The 27,695-nt window shown below is 34.5% G+C and overlaps 2 protein-coding genes across 2 annotated transcripts; one reads left to right on the top strand and one right to left on the bottom strand.

Moving 5' to 3' along the window:
- The first annotated feature begins 736 nt into the window (after positions 1 to 736).
- On the top strand, positions 737 to 14,121 carry LOC113095283 (epidermal growth factor-like protein 7). The gene is made up of 9 exons (XM_026260857.1): positions 737 to 940; positions 5,862 to 6,036; positions 6,790 to 6,915; positions 6,995 to 7,107; positions 7,204 to 7,299; positions 7,791 to 7,967; positions 12,753 to 12,829; positions 13,519 to 13,693; positions 13,772 to 14,121. The coding sequence occupies exons 2-9, from the start codon at positions 5,957 to 5,959 to the stop codon at positions 13,789 to 13,791; spliced, it is 864 nt and encodes a 287-aa protein (XP_026116642.1). The 5' UTR covers positions 737 to 940; positions 5,862 to 5,956; the 3' UTR covers positions 13,792 to 14,121.
- Positions 14,122 to 15,099: 978 nt separating this feature from the next.
- On the bottom strand, positions 15,100 to 25,774 carry LOC113095280 (1-acyl-sn-glycerol-3-phosphate acyltransferase alpha-like). The gene is made up of 6 exons (XM_026260855.1): positions 25,319 to 25,774; positions 20,364 to 20,497; positions 19,971 to 20,146; positions 18,882 to 18,977; positions 17,628 to 17,700; positions 15,100 to 17,398 (listed from the first exon to the last, which is right to left on the bottom strand). The coding sequence occupies exons 1-6, from the start codon at positions 25,495 to 25,497 to the stop codon at positions 17,241 to 17,243; spliced, it is 816 nt and encodes a 271-aa protein (XP_026116640.1). The 5' UTR covers positions 25,498 to 25,774; the 3' UTR covers positions 15,100 to 17,240.
- Positions 25,775 to 27,695: the final 1,921 nt, after the last annotated feature.

The following is a 27,695-nucleotide window of genomic DNA, read 5'->3' as shown; positions in this document are numbered from 1 at the left end:
TCATAAATGTTCACTGAATACATTTAATTTCTCAGTGAACAGATTTATGCTGATTCTAAATAAATTTTATTAAATGCATTTTGAAAATATGATTATTTAAATAAAATGAAATAGATCAATTAGTCAAATAAACTATGCCATGATTTTGAGTACAGAAGCAGTATACGTGTTTTATGTAAAATTGTGTAATTTAAATGCATGGAAATTTTATATGGAATTAAAATTCACGAATCTACATTTAGGTGCAAATATTTTTTGGAATACAAGATTTTTTTTGTGATAAATATTTTTGGAAAGTCTTATATAATTACGTAATTAAATAAAGACTTAAATAATGACTAAAATACTCTCTCTCTCTCTCTCTCTCTCTCTCACACACACACACACACACACACACACATATATATACACACACACATATACATATATATATTAGTTAAATATTTTTAGTTTTTTATAACAGTGTAAAGGTCTTTACTGTCACTTTCGTTCACTCATATTCGGGTAAATATTGTAAATATTGTGGTTAAATCACGGGCCGTACTCGCGCTGTTTCTCCAGATCATCAGTGTGTTTGTGGTCCGGTAGAGACGTGATTACCCGTAGAGGGACTTGAGGATCACGAGGGGGGTGTTTGTGCAGACCAGAGGGGTTTATCAGCTCCAAACACTTGCAGGATTTCCGCTTTGGGATTGTCCGTCCAATTCCTGAGTTCCACAGGAAGCGCGGAATAAAAAGCAGGAGAAAAACGCCCAAAAGCATCTCATTCCTCGCCAGTCGGATCACGGGAGCATCGAGGAATTGACCGTACAGTGCTCTTTATCAGAGAAAAGAAGAGTTTATAAGAAATGTTTGCGATAGAGAAGCGCGTCAGAGCGCGCGACAGGTGGATCGAATGGCCTCGAGCTCAGCGCGACATCACGTGACCTTTATGAACAGGGTGAGTGTGTCAACTTGTGTTTAAATTATATTGGCATGGGAATTTTCTTTGATTACACTTTCGGTACGCCATTGAACAGTAGCTCATATATCCTACAATCCCATATGAGTGATTATTTTAAGTTTCATAACTAGTCTTTTTTAGAAACACTTAAAAAATACATTAAAATAATGAAATAAATTTCGTTAAATTAAAAAAAGACATAACTTATGAAAGTTAATTGTATATAGGCTATTAATTAAAAATAAATAAATGTAGACAAATGGTTTATCAAATTTTATGTTAGTTTTTAGTGTGATTTTTTGGTGAGGCCCTAAATGTTTTATAATATATAAAATACAGTTGTTTACACACACACACACAAATATATAAACTTGTTTAATCTTAGAAACGTGCATAAGCATTTTAGGCATTCGTATTTGTCTACAAACCTAATTTCAAGCATTTAACTATTCATAAATCCAGTCACGTGTTTCTTAATGTTTGACTTGTGTAGGCCATATAAGTAGGCTTTGGTATTTCTTTATTGATGTGCCATCTTTTAAACTACTGTATATTGGCCAGAAAGGGTTAAAGCTTCATTGCTTTTCTCCTTTTTCTGTTTTCTTTCACTTTCCTCTTTATTTCTCGGTGTGTGACCCGGTAAACTGAGCTGCTGCGGGTGAATTCCAGCAGCGCTGACGTCACGCGGCGCGAGGGTCTCCCGTGAGCTCTTGTGTGAGTGTTTCTCCCGGGACGTCCCGGTGAAGGAGTGGCAGTAGTGGTGTGGTTACCCCCCTGCACGCTTTGACAGTTGTGAGAGAACTGAGTGTGCAAAAAAAAAAAAAACTCCTAAACACGGAGAGCCGAGCCACGGGAGGCGCGCGCAGGATCTGCAAGTCTCGTGCCAGTGCGCGTTTGGGCATATGCGTGTTTTTGGACTATTTATAAGATTATTCAAGCCCCGTCCTCTGAGTTTGGTGGGAAACTTTGTTTTTAGGACGCGCCGGGGGACCAGTCTTTTTCTTTCCCCTTTTACATCCACGCACGAGCTGTTAGTCTCGTGGACAGGAGTGATTCAGTGAGTAACACATATTTTTATATTTTAAATCGTTTATGTAAATTCAAGCATGCATCATGCACTTCATTATTATTTATTTGCGCATGCTTTTGATTAGTACAGGTCATTATGTGTGTTACTATAATTATAATTAGATTAGTCTGAACTGGATCAACACTTGAATCTGTGAATGGTCGCATATAATGTTGAAGAGAAACAGCGCCACCCGATGGTCATTTACAGTTAAAGCAGACAGACTGCATACTGTACTTACAAACCGTGATCAGAATCATATACCACTTTAACTATTTGAATTATGCAGCATGCATACTATGCATAGTTTGAGTAAAATACTTGCATAACTAAAATAGACACTCCAGAATACTATTTTCCATTATCTTCCGTTTCCAGTGTGATGAATTGCTTTTTGAAAAAAATTAACAAAATACTATTACAAATGGACATTGCACGATATATTGCATTTGTTTCAAATGTAACTTTTTAAGAAATAGTATGCAGTGTAGTATTCCATTCTAAATATAAGCACACACACTAACCGCTTGCCCTCCATTAGTCATAACTGTTTTCTGAACGCCGATGTGTGTGTACATACAGAGTTTTTCCATTTATTTTGAGACTTTTTTTGTGGTTTGGCATTTTGTTTAAATGTACACTTTCTAATTATATTCACACACATACAGAATTATACACAGATATACAGACTGCTATTTTTTTGTTTATTTACCATTGCAAATATCTAAAAATCTTAAATTAAGATGCATTTACTTGAGAAGGAAAATAAAATATCCAAACTGGTGAATATATGTTTAAAAACTTAAATATATGTATAAGGTAAATATATGTTTAAAATAACTAAAATGTCTGCAACTTACAGCATTTGTTCCTGTTTTAAGCATAAACTCACTTAATTTTGATAAACTGTTCAGAAAACAAGACGAGTCATTTTCCACTGTATTTTTTTGCACTGTTCACATGTAGCTGTGTGATTGTGATTTAATGATGTCGATGGAAATGCTGGAAGTTTGCACCATTATATATTTTCTTAATTCTTCTTTAAAGGAAGAGTTCACCCAAAATGGAAAAAAAAAATATTTTTTTTTTTAAATTAATTATATATATATATATATATATATATATATATATATATATATATATGTATATATATTATTATTACAAACATGCAGCTTTTCACTGCTCTAGGCATCAACTGATTGACTGGAGTGGTGTGGATTACTTGTGGATTATTGTGATTTAGTTTTTATCATCTTTTTGGACTCTTATTCTGACGGCACCCATTCACTACCGAGGATCCATTGCTCAGCAAGCGATGCAATGCTAAATTTCTCCAAATCTGGTTAAAAAACAAGCTTATCTACATCTCTGATGACCTGAGGATACTTTTTCAGAAATTTTTTGGGGTCAACTACTCCTTTAACTTTTTAATAGCTAATTATCATCCCTCAGCTTGCTTGAGAGACTCATTTACTGTAAATCAGTTGGTGTTGCACAACCGCGGGAATGTAAACAGGAGTTTGTTTTCAACGATGCACATTGTGCAACGCACATCGCTGGCTCAAACAGTCAGAGTCAGAGATCTGGCAGCATTTACATACGACACGTGGTGTGTGTTTACATCTGACGGCGATCTGAGAATTGTGGGAGACAATTGGGAGAGCTGTACAGATATACAGTGTCTGTAACTGAACCAGCCTGTAGGTACGGACCTGTAGAAACCATTAGACGTCTGGCAGGAGATCAGTATGAAAGCTCTAAACCACTGTCTCATTATGGTGTTGGATGCTCTGTGGTGGGCCGGCCAGCTCAAACTGCAGACATATGAAAACACTATCTGACACACAAACCTTAGGCTTGATGTCAAACCTCTCCAGTGCTGCAGAAAGTTATATCTTAACAAATCTGCTAGTATACAATCAGGCGCACATACAGAAACGAGGATTCACACTCATCAACACGACTCATTCTGTGATGCTAGTGTGTTGCTAAGCTAAGAACACAATTCTCAAAACAAAAATTCATTCAAAAAACTTGGTTCAATTTGAATTAGTTTTGTCTAAAAATTTTGTCTAGACTTTTGCGTTTTATTTGAGATTTTTAAACTTAAGGTGTTGACTTTGACTTAAGTACACATTTTACTGTATATCATTTCAGAATTACTTCTACTGTCTTTAAAATATGGCTAAAGTGGAATATCAAAAGTACTGACAGACATTTAACATTATGACTAAAATTTCTATTTCCATTTTATGTCATGTATTTTATTTGTAATTACACATTTCCAAAGATGCAGTTGCAATTAAGTACATTAAAAATATATTTATTTCTAAATGTAATATTAAATAATCAAATACAACTATAGTTAAAACAAGTGTACTTCTTTAAAGCATGAGAAAACATTATTAAAACTTATTGATTTAAAATATATTTTAAAGTAAAACTTAGTGTATTTTAAGTGCATCCAATTGGTTTTTTATTTCAATAAATTATATTAACTTCAAGTATAGTTTTTATTTTCTTATTTTAAGTACACTACAAGTAAACTTTTAATACTATTAAGAACACTTTTTCACACGGGTATGTTGTGGTATTTGAGATTCTTGCAGTGCATTCTGGGATTGTATTTGTTTCTGCCTTAGCATTTAGTCAAAATGTAGTATCTTCGAATTTTAAAAGAAAACTTTACATCGAGAGCAGTCATGTCTTACAAAGCTGTCTATAAATCTCTAATTGGGTTTTGTTAGTCACATTTGGAAAGTTTTCTAAATTCTACAAATAAACTCACTAAGTTTTGCTCGCTAACATACACTTTACCTGAAGTAAATCTAAAAATGAAGTCCAGTTACTCAAGCACACACACACACACACACACACACACACACACAGGTGTGGTAGATATAATGGCTGCGGCTTTAGGGTTGTTGTCAAAAGCTTCCCGGGGAACACAGAGATCCTCTAAACCTGAACTCATTAAAGTAGAAATAACCTAATGATTACTGTAAGCTGTTCAAGATGAGAGAACACACGTGTGTGTACATGGTCAGAGAAATGAATTTTAATATAGTTGGCTTTGCCAAGTCTCATTTATCGTCTGAAATAGAGATTTGTACATGCATGTGTGTGTTTGAGTAATCAAAGCCATGTTTTTAATAACATGTTTTTATTAAAATAATATTTAATACCTGTATAACCTGAAATCTTCACATTACAGATGGAAACACAGAAATATGTCTTCATTACACCCAAATGAAACCATACTAATTTTAGTTGCATTATGAGTTATAATCTGAGTGATCTTAGTTTGAAATCATCTGTATCGTTATTAATGCAAGTCTGTGCAAACATATACATAAATACACACATTTCTCAGAACCATGCTCATCTCAGTCCACTGTGATTTGCAACGAATGCACTTCTTAATGATGATTAACTGTCTCAAATCTTCCGCCTTTAAAAGTGCACTCACTCTCTCATGTTGAAACATGAAACGGGTCATAACTGTGTGCTTTTTGAGAATGGTTATAAATGCATGTTTTAATTCTTCATGTCTGGCTGAAGAACAGTTGTGTGTCGTATGTATGATGGGACCCAGCTGTTACAGCATAAATAACATTTCCTAAATACTAGTTTAGTGCTCAGATCTGAGGTGAGGACAATACTGTGCTCTGATGTGCTCATTTTCAACTTAAAGGAGTCATAACATATGCATTTTATTATTATCATAAATCATTGTTAGTATTATATATTATTTTAAATGTGTATTTTTTCTGTTATATATAATAATAATATATATATATTACTTTGAAATTAATGTTATGATTGTGATTATCTATCTATCTATCTCAGGTAGCTGACAGATTTGGTTGTACCTGAGGTGGACACACACACCTGAGCGAGTGACAGAGGGAGAGAGAGAGAGAGAGAGAGAGAGAGAGAGAGAGATGTACACAGCGGTGCTGTTCTCCTCTTCTCTGTTTCTCCTGCATGTGACCTGCACGCCTCAGATTCACGGTCACCGCGGGTAAATACACACACAGTTTGTCTGCAGTGTCAGGGAATGTCACTTCTCATTCTCTAAGGTCTCAGGGGTCAGGGGTGAATATAAGGTTAAAGGTCAACGCATATAGTAATTACATCAGACTCTCATGTCCAATTAGAACTTATGGACAGCAAGATTTTGATACAAAAAGAACCATGCAGTTGTCTTTCCCCACATTGTATGTAACACACACACAGAAAGATTAATACTTTTATTCAGCAAGGACACATTAAATTGATCAAAACTGTCAGTAAAGACACTTATAATGTTACAAATGATTTCTGCGTCAAAAAATGCTGTTCCTTTGAACTTCCTATTCATCAAATGATCATAAAAAAATCTGTTTCCACATGAATATTAATCAGTATAACTGTTTTCAATATAGATAATAATAATAAATGTTTGTTGAGCAGCAAATCAGTATATCTGAATGATTTCTGAAGGATCATGTGACTCTGAAGACTGGAGGAATGATGCTGAAAATTCAGCTTTGCATCACAGGAATAAATTACATTTTAGAATATATTCAAATAAAAGGCTGTTATTTTTTTATTGTAACAATATTTACAAAATATTGCTGTTTTGGTTATATTTTGATCAAATAAATGCGGCCTTGGTGAGCATAAAAGTCTGCTTTCAAAAGCAAAAAATCTATATTATAGTGACTATAGTGAATTAAAGTGTAAACCGTAGGTGTAAGGGTATGTTGAGTATAATTGTGTGTGTGTGTATCAGGAGGAGAGTGTGTGTTGGAGATGCTCGGAGTCGTGGTGTGTCTCACAGCACAGAGTCGTTTCTTCAGCCCGTACACAAACCCTACATCACCATGTGCCAAAACCACCGCATGTGTAGCACGTACAAGTAAGAACACAAAGACAAGTGAACATACACATTATACTGCAGAACGTATCAGCGTTTCACCGGACTGTATGTTTTCCAGGACAATCTACAGGGTTTCTTACAGGCAGGTGAGCAGAGCAGCTCCCAGTTCACACATTTACCCAGAATGCTGTCCGGGATGGCGACGCATGCATTCACACAACTGTAACCGAGGTAAACGGATGTCATACTGCTTCACGTGAGCTCTGAATGTGGATCTATGCCTGCATGTGTATGTGTGTGTATTTACATCTCTCTCTCTCTCTCTAGCCGTGTGTGAGCAGTCTTGTGTAAATGGAGGCTGGTGTGTAAGGCCTAATCACTGCGCATGTCCGAGAGGATGGACGGGACGATACTGCCAAACAGGTACTCAAAAACACACACTCATGTTCATTTAATGATGTGCTATCTTCAGATATATATATATATATATATATATATATATATATATATATATATATATATATATATATATATATATGTATATATATGGATATGGATGGATGGATGGATGAATAGACACTATTTTTTGGTTTTGGAAAAATAAGTAAATAATAATACAAATAATAATAATAATAATTTATTTATTTATTATTATTATTATTAAAACAGGACTTTTTATTTTATATATATGTAATTTAAATTATATAACATTTTAATACATTCATAAATAATTTCACAAGTCTACAAATATGTTAATATAATTATATAATTAGAAAAAGCTGTGAAAATGTGGTTTTGAGGAGTCATGAAAAGTTTAATTGTGTACCAATGTCAATGTGCTTTATGGGAAAAAGATTTTATGATAACATTATTTAAAGGCTTTCAAAAGACGTCTCTCTCTTTCTCTCTCTCAGATGTGGATGAGTGTGAGGAGGGTCAGCGCTGCTCACAGAAGTGTGTGAATAAGGTGGGGAGTTATCGGTGTGTGTGTCAGGACGGATTCAGTCTGGCTGAAGATGAAGTAACATGTTCAAGACTTCCTGCTCCGTCCCCGCGGCCCGGCGACGAACGCTCATCCAGAAGCCATGCTGGTAAGACATGCATACATTATCACCAGCCGCAGACATACCTGTACTGATGCAGAGACCCATCATCCACACTGGCTTCACAAACTCACAGCATAACACTTTATTTTTTTAAATCAAAGCATTAAAGCTTAAGTCTATGAAACAAGTTTTTCCAAATTTGTATATGTTGCACCTGGTTGGCTTATTTCTAATACACACTACAATTAGATACTTTGTTTGTGACAATATCAGGACATAAATTACATATTTTTAAGTATGCAATCATTGGGACACATTATATGCACATTAAACACATTGTAATAATACCACAGATCCCTGTTTGTGTAGATCTGAATGCATTAGTCCATAATTCATCAGAAGTTTAAAAACGGCTGTAGCAGTATTGACCCCATATTTCTGACCACGTTTCTGCAGCTGAAAGTGTGGGAAGACGACGGTCTCAGATTCCCGCTTTTCCATTGCATAAGGCATTGTGGGCAATATTAACCCAAAACGCATTCACAGATGCATACTTCACAAATCCCGGCACTTTTTACATACTGCTTTCAAACGAATAGAGACTAAACCTGCATACAACTTCTGATGAATAGTACATAAAAAAAGTGTTGGTCTCAAAAACACACAAGTAAAAACGGTATTAAGTGGTGATACATTACAGTGTCAAAAACGTTTGATTGTGGGTAAGTGTGGGGTTTTCTACCACGGTATATGAGTGTGTTTCCCCTCTAGCGCCTCCTGCAGGTGGAGCACTGACCAGCCTCACGGTTCATTATTACTTTTGGTACGCGCTATGCCACTCTCAACTCGTACCGTGAGTAATAGTGCACTGTGACTGGTGACCTCAGCGACAACATACAGACCAACCACCAGACCTAGACCACATCTGTCCGAAAGACCACCTCAAAACCACCATCTCAGACCACCTGAACATCCAGCAGCTCATACTTGATTTCCTTAGAAATACCAGCCCAGGCTGCAATGAGCATAATATCTCTCCACAGATTGTATTATATTTATTGAACAGATTTTGACAATATATGCCCCCCCCCCCATATTTTTACCTGTCCTTTTTTTTATATACACATCGGTACCATTTTATTTCTATGTTTTATTTTCATAAATTTTTTTAAATAAAAAATTGAATTGTATTATATAAAGCAAATATTTAATTATTTAATAAATTATAATATTATAAATAAAAAATTAAATAAAGAAATAATGGAAAAATAAATTAAATAAGACAACTACACCTTTGCTTGAAAATTATATATTTTATTTATTATTAATATTTAATATTATTTATTATTTTAATATTATTTAAAGTCATTAATATTTTGAATTAATTTTAATTACATTTTTCAGATTTCATTTGAACTTTAGTTTAATTTGTAATCATTTTGTTATGTGATTTTGTCATTATTATTATTATTATTTTTAAATATTACTTTTTAGGCTTAATTAATTTTTTCTTTACGTTTTAGTTTTAGTTAGTCTATATGACAACTAAACCTATTTTCTCTCTCTCGCTTTCTCTCTCTATCTTTTAAATATTTCTATGTAGGTTTCATCTATTTTAAGTGTTAGTGTTAGTTTAAGTTCAGTTTTAGTTTTCATTTATTTCCATTTTAGAGCATTAACTTAACAATATTTCAGTTAGTTGCCAAGACGAGATGTCAGAGTTGAGTTGTTTTTCACGTAATATTTATATCTTAATTCAGCTTTATTTCAATTAATCATTTTTTATTATTATAAGCTTTATATGAAATGTATTTTTAATTAGAACAACCGTGTGCAGAGCAAGATGTAACTGATGTCAGCCTAGTGACGTTTCTTTGAGCTGAGAAGCATCTAAAGTCCCTGTGAGAACCTTCTCTCTGCTTTGCCGAAACTAGCTTGTGTCTATAAGGCTGTTGGCAGGGTCTCGCTCCTCTCCTCTCCTCTCTCTGTCTGTCTTTGTTTCTTCATTTTTTCTCTCTCTCTAGAGTATTTCACTTCTGTCTGCAATTTTAAAATAACAGCAGGATCCGACTCTCCTCTGGGCCGAGATAGTCACGTTTCATAGCAACAGGCTAAAATAATCGCCACTGATTTAGATCGTTGGCCGGACCCCAAACACACATTCCTGAAGTTTGCACATTTCCAAATCTCAGCAGTAATGTCTGAGTCCAAGCTAGTAGTAAGGTCATGGAAATGTGAACCTAGGTTTGTTGAAAACATCTAAGTGACCCTGTGCACTAGTTTCTCTGTTCCCACACTAGTGTTGAGTTTGACCTAGAGTCACACACTCACACATCAGCATCTGTGTGTGGGACGTCCGCTGGGACTCAAGGTGTGAGATCAGATTACTCTAACCTGTCATCAGCATCAATGACCAGCTAGAGCAGTGCACATTCACCATGAGAACTAGTCTACACCGAATACTTTATCTGCTACAGTTACTGTTGCAGCAGTTAAAAAAAGAATCAAAGATGAATTAAGATTAATTTAAAAAAAAAAATTCTTTTAATTATTTCATTTTGTTTTATTGATGCAAGTGATAGCTAATACCAAATTACTTTCAACAAACCTCAAGGTGAAGGCTGTTTAGGCTATTGTCCTCATTTTTTTTTGGATGACACCTGTAGCTAATAGCAGAATACTTTCAACAAAATCAAGGTGCAAGATAATTTTATTCAGTTTACACCAAATATTTTATTTGCTAATTACTGTTCCAGTAAAAAAAAAAAGAAAGAATATTCAATTATTATTAATTAATAAAATCAATGTTAACTTTAAATGAAAATATTAAAATATGAATTAAATTAAAGAATTAAAGAAAAAAAATTAAAGAATTAAAATATTTAATACAATTTTCATTTTCATGCATGCATGTGTTGGCTATTATTGGCTATTTTTTATATTGTTCAAGGTATTAAAATAAATGCTAAAGGTGAAATGTGTAATTGCTTATTCAGTATATGCATATACAGTTTATATATATATATATATATATATATATATATATATATATATATATATATATATATATATATATATATATATATATATATTCTGTTTTATAGTATATAATTTATAGTTTTCAGTCCACTGTTGGACAGAACTTGCTGATTTTGCACATTTAACTGAAATAAGACAGTATTTAAAAAAAAAAAAAAAAAGATTTTCTCTCTTCAGGTAAATTGTTTAAATCTAAAGGAACAGAGAACGATGGAGAGAGAGAGAGAGAGAGAGAGAGAGAGATCATGAGATCATTGGATTTGTCTGATGCTCTGTTGAGTTTATGGGGCTTGAATCCCCTGAAACCTTGAGTTTATAACTACATTAGTGTCATCAGATAAAAGGACAGGAAGTTGAATGTTTAGTTGTATGATGATGGTGATTTTGCATGCAGAGGCCACCGCCAGACACGATTTGTAGCTGTTGTTTCTGTTTTGGTTTTGGCTCGATCCAAAGCTCACATTCCAGATCTATCCAACTCAGACTGCTGGGGGTCACTGCGTACCCTCACACAAATCACACACACACACACACACACAGTGGCTCTCACTGGCTCCCACGTGTCTTCATAACACTACACATCTGGGACAGATTGCCTGAGTTTCAGTGCGTTTCTGTTGAAACAGCCGAATCAAACGCTGTTCAAGTATGTGTGTGTGTGTGTGTGACCCATTGACTAGTTTTTAGACCGTTAGATCTCAAAACATTCTGAGTAATTGCCAAGGGGTGGGACTTACTGGACTGAGCTCTGATATGATTGGGTCTCAATCACATCCATTTACAAAACATCCAATAACAGTTAACGGTTATTTTTACTAAAACGTGTGATGAAATATGACCTGATTTCATGTAGAGTGGGGTGCAAAAGTCTGAGAATTTATTTGTTTTTTTAACCTGGAAATATACAAAGTTAATATTTTTAAGCAAAGAAACATGCCATTACATGAGGAAATGTTCCAGATATTGTGCTCTTTGTAGGTTACAATAAGCAAATTATGTTGTTTTAGACAATTCACACTGAAGAATACGATTTTGATCATCAGGTTTGTATATATCACATTGAGTGCTGCTATTTTTAAAGCAATAATATATAAAAAAAATAATTTATGAAAATACAATTGTGCGCTGCATTACAGGTTTTAATTAAGGCTGAATGTCAGTGTGTATGGAAGCATATGGGTAGCAATATTCAATTTGGGATTTAATATGCAAAATGACAATGCAATATGTAAAATGGCAATGCATTTTTGTATTTACATTTACATTTTGACATGGCGGGAGGGGGCAGAGACGTGATCGGCTCAGAATGCATTTTCAATGTGTAAATTGAATTTTGCTACATTCATTGCCGGACACTGAATGAAAATGCAATCGTAAGTGTCTTGAATGTGAGTGTTAATGCATTTAAGAAAAATAGCATTAAAATTATCATTTTGCCACAGTTTTTGCTTGAACATGTTAGACATATCTAATCATTTCTGTAATACATTTTCATTTTAATTTTGCAACTTATAAAGCATTAAAATTAGTTTTCAATTTACATATTAAAACTGGAGTATGAAATGGCAAATGAAAATTATGTAATTATTTTTCATTTTCATTTTGCACCAAACGTTGCACAAATGTATTGGAAAATGTAAATGTAAATACAGAAATGCATTGTCATTTTACATAGTGCATTGACATTTTGCATATTACATTCCAAATTGAATATTGCTACCCATATGCTTCCGTAAGTGTGTGTGTGTGGTCCGTCTCTAATTTCTGTGTGTATTTCTTCTGTTCTTAAAGGTGAAGGTTTGGGATTGGTGGCAAACGTTACTGAAGAAGTTCAGATCCTTAAAACCAGAGTGGAACTCCTCGAGCAGGTCAGACACACACACACACACACACACACACACACACGCATGCACGCACGCACGCACGCACGCACACACACCCTTGGGACACTTCAAACGACAGGAATCTGTCGTGCATTTGCCAAAACAACTCGCTAATAGTTTAATGCAAAACAGTAGTCAAGCTCACACATCACAGGCTCTGAAACATTAATTGAAGGTTTAGTAATATTGTTGTTTTTTCCTTTTTATTAGTGCGATTTTAATAGGTCTATAGAGGTTTTATTCCCTATTTTTATTTATTCCCTTTAGTTAAATTGAATTTGAGTTAAGTACTTCCAAGTTGTTGTTGTTATTAAACTAAAACCCATTAAAAAGCGATTTCAAATAAATATATATTTTTAATAGTTAATCATAACCCTGGCAGTATGTAAGGATAAAACAGTAATGTGCATAATACATTGCATGTTCTTGTTCAGAATTTTTTTTTTTTATGGTTTATTTTAGTTCATTTAAAAACCCAGCAGTGCACTTGTATGTTCTCCACCAATGCACAATGCATCTTTTAGATTTTCATTAAGATTAATCGATGTAGAAGTATTGTTCATTGTTAGTTTATGTTACAGTTAGAACTACTGTGTTAAACTTCATTTTCTATTCCTTATTATATGACATTTATAAAATCACAATTTCAGTGATTTATTTCTCTCTCTCTGTAGAAACTAGAGATGGTTCTTGCTCCCTTCACCACGCTCTTCCCCTTGGATGGTGTGGGAGACACTAACAGCTTCCTGTCTGATAGGAACAACTTCCTGTCGCATTCTCTGCAGCAACTAGACCGAATCGAGTCGCTCAGTGAGCAGGTCGGGTTCCTGGAGGAGCGTATCGGAGCTTGTAAGCATATATTTATGTGTATGAAACTTATCTGTACAATCGTTTCAACTGATAAAGTAACAGAAACATCTTTATTAGGTGCCTGCCAGGAAAACTAGACGATCAAAGATGGGCTGCATCCTCAAGTGAAACCAATGTCTGTGAAGTCTTAATAAAGACTCCTGTTTGGCCAAAATTGAGTTTTCTGGCCCATGAGCTGGAGCTTTGATTGTTTCGTTATGTTTCTCAATGTATTTCTTTCATTTAATTATTTGTGTAAATGCAGCTGTAGTCTTAAGTTTGAGTCAGGAGAAATGTAAATTTATGTATTTATAAGTCCATGTTCTTCTCCTGAGTATTGCTATTGGGAAAACAATGCAAAATTGTATCTTTTAAAAAAAACACTCATGTTGTTAAATGTTTTTAAATAAAAAAATTTAAACTTCTAAGGTTTCTGGAGTTTGTGGATTCAGAATATTATGATGTATACAAAATTGAATATCTGTGGTTTATATTATCTGTAGTTTGGAGAAAACCCTGTTTTTAGTATGGAGGTACAATAGTTTCAAAATTAATGCATTTACAAAATATGCAAACAGCAATTCAAAAACTCATAACTTAATTCACCTAACTCTTAGGTTATGAATTTGTGTATTACGGTTTGCAAATATATAAACTTGTTAGGGTTAGGGAATGTGAATTGAGCATTTGTGAATCAATTTTGTAACCAGATGTCAAATGTGCAAATGTTCAAACAAATTTACATTCACAAAATATTTTTGTGCATTTCAAAAGTACATTTTGTAAGTATAAATAAGGTTATGAATTTCAGGAATTTACTGTTGGCAAAAATAAAATGTTTTATCTGTGAAATTGAATAAGCCAAGTATGAAAATGCACAACAAATTTACATTCACACAATATGTCTGTGCATTTGCAAATCATATTTTAGATCAAGATTAAATTAAGTAGAAGTATGTGAGTTGCCTTTTGGAATGATTTGTACTTTTTTTGTGAATGTGAATTAACTTTACATGTGTCAACAAAATTTGTTTAATACTTGAATTCTGATACTATTTTAGCTCCATATTGTGTATTGGAACATCTTCAAATGCATAATATTCATCTATGTGCGTGCATGTGGTGTATATATATATATATATATATATATATATATATATATATATATATATATATAATTTTATAGTTATATATATATAATTTTATATTTATAATTCCAACACCAATAATATGAAATAATAAAAATGCTAAATATAGGTTTTGGGTTTGTCTGTAGTAATTTGTAACATATATTTGTCTGTAGATTAGGCCAAGTAAATGTGTGTGTGTGTGAAAAAATAAATCAAAATAAACAGAAATAAATTGATAGACAGATGACAAAGGTCTAGAACAAACTCTACCAATTCTATTGGAAAAACAGACGATTTATTGACACTTTGTCCTAGATGTTCTTACCACAGGTCGCACCCAGATTATACCACAAACAACATTTTTATGTATAATCATAGTCTTATTTGACTTTACAGATTTTATAATGGGCTATTTGTGTATCAGGTCACCTTACAAACACATTCAGCGCACACAATGGACACACACTCACTCACTCATACACACACGTACACAAGGCTGCCTGTGAAATGTCTGACAGGTTCGTCTAACAGGTCTTATAATCAAAATGTTTTCAAGCTTCACCTGTTGTACATCCTTAATAGCTTTGGTGAAAAATCACAACACACCGTTTCATGAACGCAGCACGGTTTTCAGTCAGCAGAGCAAAACTGACATCGAAAACAGTGCTTAAAGAATCTGTGACCTAATACACAACATAAAAGGGGGGTCCAAAATTGCATTGGTGTTTAAATTTGTACTAAATAATAACAACAACTGGGTCTAATTTGGATATTTAGCAAAAACAAAACTTAACATTTCATTCAAAGTAAACCGTCTTTCATTATAATAGGACACGCACAATTCAATCCTCTTAAATAATATTGTACATATTAAATTAAAGATGTTATACATTCTTAACAAACAATAAGAACCGCAACACCAAGTATTAAATATAAAATTCAACAATGTCTTTGAAAGTAATTACAAATATTAATCTTAATTTACTGCCATAAGGTGTCAATACAGTCTGGTTTATTAAATATGCGTTAAATAATTTATCATTTTCATAATTTTCAAATATTTAAATATATCTATTTTAAACTTAAGGTTCAGGGTCAAGTTTAATACCTGATCATGGAGCAGACCTCAGAAATAAGTGCATGACCATTTTATGTTCATCTTTCGATGTCTCGGGTCAACATCCACTTAAAAAGATTACAAACCTCAGCCATTTAAAATATAATAACTCCATGGGACAATTTTACAGCAGGTTTTGAAAGAAAAATGATATCATCTGTAAACAAATGTACGGTAGTTTGTCCTTCAAAATCTGAATAATAATGGCTCTTAAACACATTTAAGTTAAACTGGCTATATAACATGTTAGATAATACTTTTTCCATTAGTTATTATAATAATAATTCCCTTGTAAATGGATTTTAGTTTTAAGAAAAGGATTGAACAATGTTTTATATAAATGAAAATGGTATTTTGTAGCCTGAAAACAAACCAAAACAGGAAAGAAGCAAAGCATTAAACTAAAGAAAAACTGGAACGTATTGCGATCCTAAACACTAATCAAACAATCCTGATCATCAAGAATAGATCATCAATAGTGTTTCCCACAATATTCCTCCATTATACGCAGCCAGCGGCTGAGACACTTTGGACACATGGCACAGGAATAAGCCACACTTGATAACGGTGACAATAGAGATATTTGTTACAAACTAAACCTTTAAATGGCAAACAGGAAACAGAGCTAATAGTCAGCAGCGCAAAATCTGTTTGCCTTTTCTGAATCCTTAATTGTGATGACACAAAAAGCTTTACTCTGGAATGTATAGGACATTTCCAAATCAATCTTTTTGGTCAATAAATGAAAGTTATATAAAACAGTAAAGGGAAGTCTTTAAAGAAAAATACTCTTGCATAAGACTTGAATACAAAAGCAAACAATGACAGAAGAAAAACGCATACAGATGGCTGTCCAAAATGCAAGCAAAGTACTTTGAGGAAAAGGCGATCTACACAAATGAGTCTTGGTAGATCAAAAGGAAGGAAGAGAAACAGAGAAAAAGGCATGCATGTCGAATGCACATCTACGATGTTCTCAGGGCGTCGCTGCAAAACGCAACCCGTCGCTGAACGAAAGCAGTCCGAACCAACATCAAAGAGGACGCAGTTAAAGCGGCACGCCAGAAAAACCCACCGTTCTGCCTCTTAGCGCCCCCTGGAGTCCAATGGAAGATCAAACTAGGCTAAATTAACATCTGCTGTATGTACTGTATTCAAGGTGAATGCATGTGTCTGTCTGTATGGACATGTGTTCCTGCTTCATGAGGACCGCGGGGAGGACACTAAAGCGCCTGGTTGGCATGATTACCAACGACGTGGTCTCGAGCCATCCTTGTTGTCGGAGCGAATGATAGGGCGCTCAGTGGGAAGACGGCCCATTGCTCTGCGTGGTTTGGCTGGAGATCTCCATGAAGGCCGAATGCATGACACTGAAGGATTTCTCGGAGAGCGTCGTCACATCATCTGCCGTCAGTCCCTTTGTCTCGATCTTTGGTAGGACTTTCAGAGTAATGGTTCCTGTTGGAAAGAATTCAGAAATGTTTATTATTACTATATTAATAGTAATATTAATACTATATTAATATTTCAATGGTTTTTCATAATCATAGAGGTTAAGAAGGAAATGAAGATGACGAGTAAATGATGAAAGAATCAACTTTCTTTCTTTTTTTGGGGTGAACTATTTCTTTAATTTACACACAAGGCCTTTTGTTTCTCCATAACATATATTTGTAACATGCATCACCTGATTTGAACTCTTTCTCTTTCCGTAGGTAGAAGTTGCTGTAGGAAGAGAAGACGATGGGTATGATGGGAACCTGAGAGAGGAAGAGAAAGCAGGCAGTAGGTCAGCAGGGATTAGAAACGCTCTCACACACAAAACTAAGATCACACACAGACTGAACTATCCTCCCAGACTAATAATAGACCCAGAGAGTCGCCGGTTCTCATGATGACATAGCTGTACAGTGTGTGTGAAAGCATGTCAGATCAATCATCATTAATATTAAAACAAGTGACTCCAAATTATAAAGGACTAGGAATACCACAAAAAAAAAAAAAAAAAAAAAAAAAAAATTTAATAAAGATGTAAATGGACAAAAACATTTTACAATGTTTAATTTAGGCTTGTAGTTTGTAGTCACATTTAAGATTGTAGTTAAATAAAACAATAAATTAATTAATTTGGATATTAAACTGCTTTTTGAAAGGTAAAAAAATTCTTGAATATATTTCTACATTTTACATTTGTGTATATATATATATATAAAAAGAAAAGAAAGAAATCAATCAACCATTTTTATTATAATACCATTTTTATTATAAAATAAATCTAAATTAAACAATAACTCATGTTTAAATGTAGTTAAATATAACTAAATTATGCATCAATAACATTAAATTGCATTTTGAAACATTTTGTGTGTGTATATATATATATATATATATGTATACTAATTAGAAAAGAAGCTTAAAAATGAAACGAAGTATATAAAAAAAAAAAAAATCTGCCATGTATTTCATTGTTCCAATACAATCCAATTGGCTTAATTCTCAAGTTTATTCGCAAGCCACAGGAAAGAAAGAAAGAAATGCTGAAGGAATGTTTGATGTGGCTTTGGAAATGGGTTCAGATCAAATGCACAAGTGTGAAAGTTTCTCTGAGGCTGCGCTAAAACAACACAGGAGCTGAGCACTAAATAACACAAGGATCGACTGCTCTCTCTGCTGGTGAACACAAGACGCAACACCATGAGCAAAGAATCTCAAATAGTGTTGTGTATTATACTGTTCATGAGATGGATTGCCTGAGGGAAACCAGTCAGTCTCCCTGACGACCTTTAACCCGTGACACCAGTTTCATGGTTTAACGAGGGACCATTGAGTTCAAGCTTGTTCTGGTTGTGCTAGGTAAATGACGAAAGCTATGTACTTTGCACTTACAGGTCAGGTTATATCAGGTCAAGTGTAAGTGAAGGAGTCGAGGAGTAACACTCACCTGTGCTTGAATGGCCAGGTGAAACGCTCCCTTTTTGAAAGGCAAAAGCCCGCCGTTCTGATTCCGTGTGCCTTCTGGAAACACCCACAATCGGATCTAGGGGAAGTTCAATGCAATCACAAAATGAGACCTCTTCTTTACAACATCCCTGCAACAGCACTAACAGACTGATAGTATCCATTTAAATTATATTTTAAAATATTTAAAAATGAAAACTATATAAGCAATATATATGTTTCACATTCTTTCATGGAAAAGAATGCATCACTACAGCATCTGAAAGTGATGAGCAGTGTTTTAGCATTACATAAAAAGTAATGTCACAAATAAGAAAATGTCAATGTAAATAAAATAAAAAATAAAAAAATAGGATGCCATTTATTTTATATTAGTGTAACTTTGCTTTTCGTTTATTACTTTAAATAAACTAAGCTTTTTTCTATACTACAGTAAAAATTAACATGATAAAAAGGCAAGTGAACGGTCAGTAAAAAAAATAAAAACTCTAATCAAATACACAAGTCACAAGCATAGATAAATACAATTTAACTGTTACAAATACAATAAGGTACAAAAATGTAATAATAAAGTGTAGAGTACTGCATAGTGTTTGCTGTATGAATTAAATTTAGATGAATCTTTGTTAAAGCTGTGTTTTGTTGTTTGATTAACATTAAGGACATATTCAGCAGCAGGTATTAATGCGCTGCTGTCCCTTTAAGACCGACTGCATGGATCCTGTATAATGATACACTGATCATAACTGATTGCGTTCACAAGAATGATCGTGGAGATGGAGATGTTGAAGCATCTTTTAAAATTATTAATTTATTTTATAAAAACGGTCCTGTATGAGGACCTTGTCCTGATGTTTGCCATGATTTTCTCTTTAAGATTCATGGGTAGTGTAGTTTTTCATCTGGAATTTGGCTCTTAAATACAACTTTTTAAAACTTTTCAAGTAAATGAAGAAATGATGCTTCAATAGGATCATATAACATACATTAATAACCTAAAAGCTCATGCTAGGTGGTTCAGAGTTACAGAATGAATTGTGAGGTAAACCACCATTTGTCAGATGTGACAGACCTGATCGGCCAACATGGTTTTAGCGGCATCGCTCATGACGTTCTTGGCGTCCCTGGTCTTTTGGCGGTTAATGAAGACGATTCCTCCCAGCCAGCAAACCATGCCCACTGTCCCGGCCCATACCAGCTCCTTCTTAGCGATCATCGTGCAGCGGTCCGGCAGGATCTCCATCATACCTGCAGAGAGGAGGAGAATCAGCACAGGAAGACTGGCAGCACAAGTATGATCATGTGACTCATCTGGGTGTGCACTGAACACATGCAGGTCTGGTCATGCTGGCAGGAGCTGTTCTGCCAGACTGTGATCCTAACCATGCCTTCATAGATTAAAGTGGTAGTAATAGTAATACCGAACACACTCAGTGTTGATTGGTTGTGGTTTTTTTTCATTCACCTAGCACATCGAGTGATGACTGGTGGTTGGAGATGATGACGTATGGTCCATCTGTCTGGAGATGTTCCCAACCGCTGACCTGAAAGCGCAGACCAAGGAAGTACTTCACATGGCGAACCACGAAGCGGATGACCCTACAGGAAGCAAAAAGACATTTCAATCCAGAACGTGTCCAATAACAGTCACTCAAATAATCCATTTCTTCCTTGCTTCTTTAGTGTAAGTCTATGGGAATTTTATCTAGGGGTGTAATGGTTCTCTGTAAATAAAAGACTCGTAGCGTACTGTTCTCCACCAATGCACTTTTACCACGTTTCAACTTAATTCTGACGATCTCTGTAATATGGCTTGTTAAAAATAACAACAAGTCCAACAGACAGAGTTCGGCTAATCTATGTTTCTGTTGATGGATACACATTCTGGCTTCCCAACACATTAACAGCCATGAACAAAAAAATGTGGACAAACCAGTCACTCTTTGTAAACTCTGTTCAATGCTCGGAAATGGCCAGTCATTCAAACTATACCCAACCCTATCGGACACAAATAGGATTTTAGAAATGTGACAGACCATCAAAATTGAGCTATTGCTCATGTCTGCAACAGAAATCATTTTTGTCCAAATCTCTGGCTCCAGGTCTGAGCAGACATAGACAGAGGCACAAACATGACCCCTAAAAAGTGCAGCAGAAATATGAATTTTTTTTTGTAGGCCAAAACACAAACACAGACACAAGCATTTTAGGACTTATGGCATAGTTTTGCCTTTTTTTTTTGGTTAAAAGCTTGATGTCTGCAGAGATCAACAATATTTTTTTCTACATCAAATACATCAGTAATTACCCTTTCACAGGTTGTTTATAGTCTATGCTTAGCTGACAAAATCAAAATACACACAAAAAAAATAAAAATGTAAAAATAAAAGATCATTCAAAATACCAATATAAACTATGATAATGTATAAATAATGTACAAAAATATCAGTGATGAGACTTTTATCAAATCAAAATTATTTGATGTTTATCATGGGATGTTGTGCGTTAAACAAAGAGATTACAGATACAGTGTCATGAGAGGCTCATATCAATAATGTGAACATGTGGAGCAAATGTGGGCAAAAGTCATCGGCGGTTACATAACAGCACAGCTGAGAAGAGTCAACACAACTCAGAGCATTCGTTCATTCAAACACTTCCCGATCCTGAAAGATGATTCAGATATGAGAGGGTTATAATGAATGATGGTGAAATATTTAGTACTGTAGGTTATAGGTGAAATGTTGTTCTACAACAATTAACCTCTGGTTTCATCAGAACAAGCGTTGAAATCTGATGAAATGTTAGGTTTCGGAGTTTACACTGAGAATAATTTCACTAAAGCTCTGACATGAAACTCTGTCCGCACTACACGTCATCTCACTAGTGATTATTGAGAAATTCCCCCGAGGTTTTGAGTTTTGACATGTTCTGAATCTAGTGGAAAAACAGCTCACTGCATGGAGATCCTGCATGTGTGTGTGATTTGTAATACAGAGTAAAGCATATTTAAGACAAGACAGTACTTGTTCTGCAACAAATCTGCACTGCTGTTGTTACTATATATGTGACCCTGGAGCATAAAAGCAGACTTAAGTCACTGGGGTATATTTGTAGCAATAAACAAAAAAAAAAAAAAAAAAAAAAAACATTCAATTTTTCTTTAATGTCAAAAATCGGCAGGACATAAAGTAAAGATCATGGTCCTTGAAGATATTTTGTAAATGTCTTCCTGTAAATATATCAAAACGTAATTTTTGATTAGTAATATGCATTGCGAAGAACTTTATTTGGACAACTTTAAAGGTGATTTTCTCAGTATTTGTATTTATTTATTTATTTTTTCACCCTCAGATTCCAGATTTTCAAATAGTTGTATCTCAGCCAAATATGATCAAAACATACATCAATGAAAAGTTTATATGCAGATGATGTATAAATCTCAATTGAAAGAAAATGGCCCTTATATCTGGTTTTGTGGTCCAGGGTCAAAAATGTAGATTATCTGAATTTGTTTAGATTAATTTAGCCAATCACATTACCATCACACATTTATTATTATGATTTTTTTTTGTATATAGTACCAAGGTACTGTATATTTTGAGGTATAGCCTACTTCTGTTCAAAAGCTTGGGCTTGGTAAGATTTTTTAAATGTTTTTGAAAGAAGTCTGTTATGTTAATCAAGGCTGCATTATTTATTTGATCAATAAAACCAGTAACATTGGAAATATTACGATTTCAAATAGCTGTTTTCTATTTAAGTACCTTTTAAAATGAAATGTATTTCATTGATTCAAGGCTTCATTTTTAGCATAATTCCTCCAGTCTTCAATGTCACATGATACTACAGAAATTATTCTAATTAGCTGATTTGCTGCTCAAAAAACTTTTCTGATTATTCAGTGCTGAATTTAATTTTTTTCAGTATTGTTGGTGAATAGAATGAAAAAAAAACATGACACAACAGAAATGCAATTGCTGACAACATACTACGTTTAATGACAAAGTGTCAAGCATCCTTACACAAACAACAAAAATGCACTTTATAAAAATAAAATCATAAATTTTACCATTTTGTTTTGGACATTTATTTAGCGAACATCAGGGTTTAAAAGTAGCTCAGTATTACAATCAGCTATGGAACCGCATATAATACCATCATTTAATTATTTGTTCTAGTTACTACACACGTCCTAAATAAACTCTGTTATCACAAATGTCAACCTGTTCTCTAACACGTTACCCTGCTGGTACACAAGCAGAAAGGAACACAAGAGTATAAAGCCTGCCAAGCTCGGCTGTTATCGTATATCTTAAACTTCACAAGCAGTTTATCAGCATTACAAATCAGGGTTACTACAGTTTATGAGATGTTTATTCCATCATAATTTACATTTCAAAGAGAGATGATTGTGTTTAACTGCAATAAATGGATGTCTGTTATTCTTTGGCGCCCAGTGTGTTCATTGTACCGTGTGTGAATGAACCAACTGTTCTGAAGAGCAGAAATTCTGTAGATTTTAGTGAGCATGTGAAACAGTCTCTAGCAGAACATCAGGACAAGCGCTGACGGAAAATTTTGTGTGTATGCAGACCTCAGGTCTCCAATTTTCATATCACATGTACTCTATTAGTGGAGAACACACCACAAGGCTGCTTTTCATACCAGGTGATGCAGAACACACTGAACACAACAGATCCCGATCCAGAGTATGCAAACAAAAGAATGAATCAAATATTTAAAAAGCAAACTGATCATTTTATTTTAGTGTAACTTCAAGATCTAAAATACCTAAAAAAATATATAGAACTATAAAACCTAACTAAAATGTTAGCCTGAATGCACTGTAAGTCGCTTTGGATAAAAGAGTCTGCTAAATGCATTAATTTAATTTTAATTTACTACAACTACAACAGTATATCAACTTGTACAGGTGACATCACGAGTGAAATGTCTTACTGCTTCTAAAACAGCATTTTGAAAAGTATTTTATAATTAGCATGGATACAGCCTTTAAGGCCTTTTAAATGAGATTACATGGAATATTAGTACTTTCAAAAATGTCACACTCATGCAGCTTTACACTTTTTTTTGTGGAAACTGAAATTAAAGTTTCCATTTAGCCAAAAAACGACAATAAAGTTAATTTAATAAAGAACATACTTGTGTTGTGTAAGGCTGTTTTTATATCAACTTTTTATTTAAATAATTATATTTCTACTCCAATCTGTTGCTGAAATATAAACATTTAAACAGCTGCTGTGCTAGAAACCTGTTTCATTATGATTTATTTAATTAAACAGGTTAAATTCCATTCTGCTCAGTGGTTTTGGCCCTGTGGAATCAAACTTTATATTTTTTCTGCCAAATATTTTTGGTTGCCTTAATTTCAGTGTATCATCAATTTATACTGATTTTACACAATTTTGCTTTTTTTTTTAGGGGGGAAAGGAGATTTAAATCGCTTCTGTTTTAAATTTTTGTAACAAAACGACACGGAAAAATCTAATCACTTTTAATTATTTGAAGATAATGATAGTATTATTTTGTGTCAATCAATGCTGTGAGGGACGTTCGATTTCTTTTCTAGAACGTCCGTTACCATGACAGCGATATTCTCGAGTGCTACGGAAGGTTTTAAAGCGACTTTCGGCGCGAACATTGATTCTAAACTGATGGCCTGGAATCCATCGATCAACTGTCCAATGTGTGGAACGAGTTTGACTGCTGGTTTTAATCAAGCCCCATCGACCAGGACGAACTCTGCACGAGCGGAGCCGTGTCACCAATCCATCACGACCTCGTTATAACAAACTACAGAGTCTAGAGCGTGTGTAACTAGCAACTAGTATCGTTTTGACACCTTCCCATATCATATCATCAGAAAACAAACACGCTTTGGTCGCCATATCTGGCTTGCACGAAAAGCTCAAGCATCTAGCTTGCAGCTTAAAGACCCACAAGCGACGAAACACGTGCGATAAACACATATTTGCATCGCTTTGTGTTGTTATGCCACACAGAGCTTCATTTTATTCATGCATCACCCTGATATCGTATTAAACATACTATACAGAGGCCTGCATGTGTTCTCGCGTGAACTGCAACGTTACTTGGCGAGCTGGCTAAAGAGTCACTACTGTGATCCGAACATCTGTCCGGGGTAACGTTAACTTAAACAGATGCAATGCATTGCGTTACAAATGCTTTCTTATTTCAATAGTAAAAAAGCATATGTGGGTGCATAAACGAGCAATTAAAAATGTGATTGCATGTATAATTTAATGTATATGATATGTTCCATTGCTTATTTGTTGCTGTAACACCATAACCACATAAAATGACAGCCCAGGTCCTAAAGCAAATCCACGAGTGTAGAAACAAAACATTATGTGTCTTGCGTTGTTGAAAACTCACCTCATATTCTCAATGTCCCTGCCGCCGCTTTTAAGAATGCAAATCGGGATGGTGATAACGGCCAGCAGCATCATGTACGCCACATAGAAGCACTTTTTGAAATAGAAAACGAACGTGCTGCTGGTCAATAACAGGAGCGGGAGCACCAGCAGCACAGGGAGCATCCACACGGCATCCATGCCCGCGACCAGCGCCTCTTTCCCGGCTGTCGAGAAATGATAGAAGGTCAGCGGTGTGGAGTGGAGGAACCGCGCGGGATCAGCTCAGAACCGAGTCTACATCAGACACCACGTCCAAGTCGCACCCTTGAGCAACTTTGGCGTTCGCTCTACTTCTCGTTTACGCAATATCAGGCGAATGAGATGAATGTCAACAAGAACAAGGCGTGGGTTATCCACCGAGAGCGATGCGTGCGTAACCTTTGACCGTCTGCTGTGTAACTGACGCTCTTCGATTCGCGAATCATTCTTATGAAATGGTTCTTTGAGATGATTTTGTCTCGGCATTTGTGAACGACTCACGCACAACTAGAAGTTTCCACCAAACTACTAAAATTACTGTTACTTCGATAAAACTGTTAAGAGAAACACAAGACTACACTAATAATAATATGTATTAAGAACGGTTCTAAGGTATAATATACGTTTAAAACATTTTTATGACATTGAAACAATTATTTATATTTATATAACGCAGTAAAGCGATAATAATGCATTTTTGTCAAATGATTATTAAGTTATTGTTGTGTCAAAAAGCATAATTAAAACAATATTTGAAAATACATTTAGGCCACATTGCTAGTGAAAAACCTCTAAACAATCTTAACTACTAAAACAATTGGTCAAATTAGTGAACCGTTTTCATTAAAAAGATTTGTGTTTCACACAAACGAACCGTCCGAACGAACCGATTCGCTCAAGTGAATCGGACTTCCCCCACGCTTTCGTCTTGTGCATAAAAAGCCTTCTGTAAGTTTGAATCCCTCCCTATATGTGTGTTTCCGGGTACTGGTTGCTTGTGTTTCCCTGTCATGCGTGTTTGCAATTTGCAGTGTTACCTGAAACTACTTTATTAGAACAAAGACACAATATGCGAACATTTGTTGTATGGCTGGAATGTTCTGGAACAGTGTAGGGTGCAGTTTCTTGTGAACATTTTCAGCAAGTCTTGAGCACTGATCCCACCGAACTTGAGAATTTACATCTGATTTGATTATGTACAGGTGTCTCTGCATGATGTGAAGACTTTGTTCTATAAAATTAATTCTGGCAGAAAGTTACCATTACATTTTCCTTCCTTCCTTCCTTTCTTTCTTCTATCCTTTGTTTTCAATCACTCCCAAAAAATGAAAAATTACCCCATGATTTACTCGCACTCAAACCATCTGACTCAGAGGAGAGAGCAAAACACAAATTAAAAGTAAAAAAAAAAAATAGGATTTGTAAACAAAAAAAATTTAAGGATTTTGATATAAGACAAATTAATAAATTAACATTTATAAAGTTTTGAATATTGATATTTTTCTTACACAAACACTTCAGAAGGCCTTTATTAACCTCCTGGAGCCATGTGGAGTACTTTTTTATGATTGGAGGATACACTTTATATTGCTTCGAAGTCTCAAACCCCATTCACTGCCATTATAAAGCTTGGAAGAGTCAGGACATTTTTTTATATAATGCCCTTTATATTGTAAGAAAGTCATACACACCTGTGATGGTTTGAGGGTGAGTAAATCATGGGATATAATTTTAATTTTTGGTTGGGCTATCCTTTTAACTAAAAAATCTAAATAGTATTTTGATGAAAGCACTGCTGTAATGTAAAATAATTTCCCCCAAAATATTGTTAATTGCAATTTTAGAATGCCTACAGGAAAATTCAAGATACTAGGTATTGAGGAGCGGATAGGCAGATTAAGGATTATAGGAGGTTAACTAGAGTTAGTTAACAAGATTAAACGGCTGATCAGGGTGTGTAATCTGATAGAGCAGATCATCAATGCTGCGGTCACAGAGTCACTTAGGTATTTAAATGTGACCTGACCAGAGTTAAGATTTGTGACACTGTGTGAGTTTATTCCCATAATTCGTCTGAAATATAAGGGTATGTATGGATTTTAGTACTTACTTTATACAAAGTACAAAGTATGTATAATTTAAGTCTGTATGAACCTTCTTTCACATTCTGAGTTTCAATTAATTAACATTATATTGTGGATTATTATTATTGTGGATTCATCTATTGAAAGAGTTGTCTTTTGATGTCATAAACAGCCAATCACATCAGAGTTTCTTCATATCATGAAGTAATGATTCCAGAAAAGTAATGTTCCAGAAACCAAGTATGAACTTTCATATGGAGGTAATCCAGAAAT

Source organism: Carassius auratus, unplaced genomic scaffold (assembly GCF_003368295.1).
Source record: "Carassius auratus strain Wakin unplaced genomic scaffold, ASM336829v1 scaf_tig00215652, whole genome shotgun sequence".
Taxonomy (NCBI): domain Eukaryota; kingdom Metazoa; phylum Chordata; class Actinopteri; order Cypriniformes; family Cyprinidae; genus Carassius; species Carassius auratus.
Note: the sequence above shows the minus strand (reverse complement) of the source record. Positions and strands in the feature narration are given on the sequence as shown.

Excerpts from the sequence above, each read along its gene's own strand:
- LOC113095283 (XM_026260857.1), top strand. The coding sequence starts at position 5,957 with ATGTACACAGCGGTGCTGTTCTCCTCTTCTCTGTTTCTCCTGCATGTG. Across the intron at positions 6,037-6,789 it reads CAGATTCACGGTCACCGCGG|GAGGAGAGTGTGTGTTGGAG; the intron begins GTAAATACACAC and ends TGTGTGTATCAG. Across the intron at positions 12,830-13,518 it reads GAGTGGAACTCCTCGAGCAG|AAACTAGAGATGGTTCTTGC; the intron begins GTCAGACACACA and ends CTCTCTCTGTAG.
- LOC113095280 (XM_026260855.1), bottom strand. The coding sequence starts at position 25,497 with ATGGATGCCGTGTGGATGCTCCCTGTGCTGCTGGTGCTCCCGCTCCTG. Across the intron at positions 18,978-19,970 it reads AAACCATGTTGGCCGATCAG|ATCCGATTGTGGGTGTTTCC; the intron begins GTCTGTCACATC and ends AACTTCCCCTAG. Across the intron at positions 17,399-17,627 it reads AGAGAAAGAGTTCAAATCAG|GAACCATTACTCTGAAAGTC; the intron begins GTGATGCATGTT and ends TCTTTCCAACAG.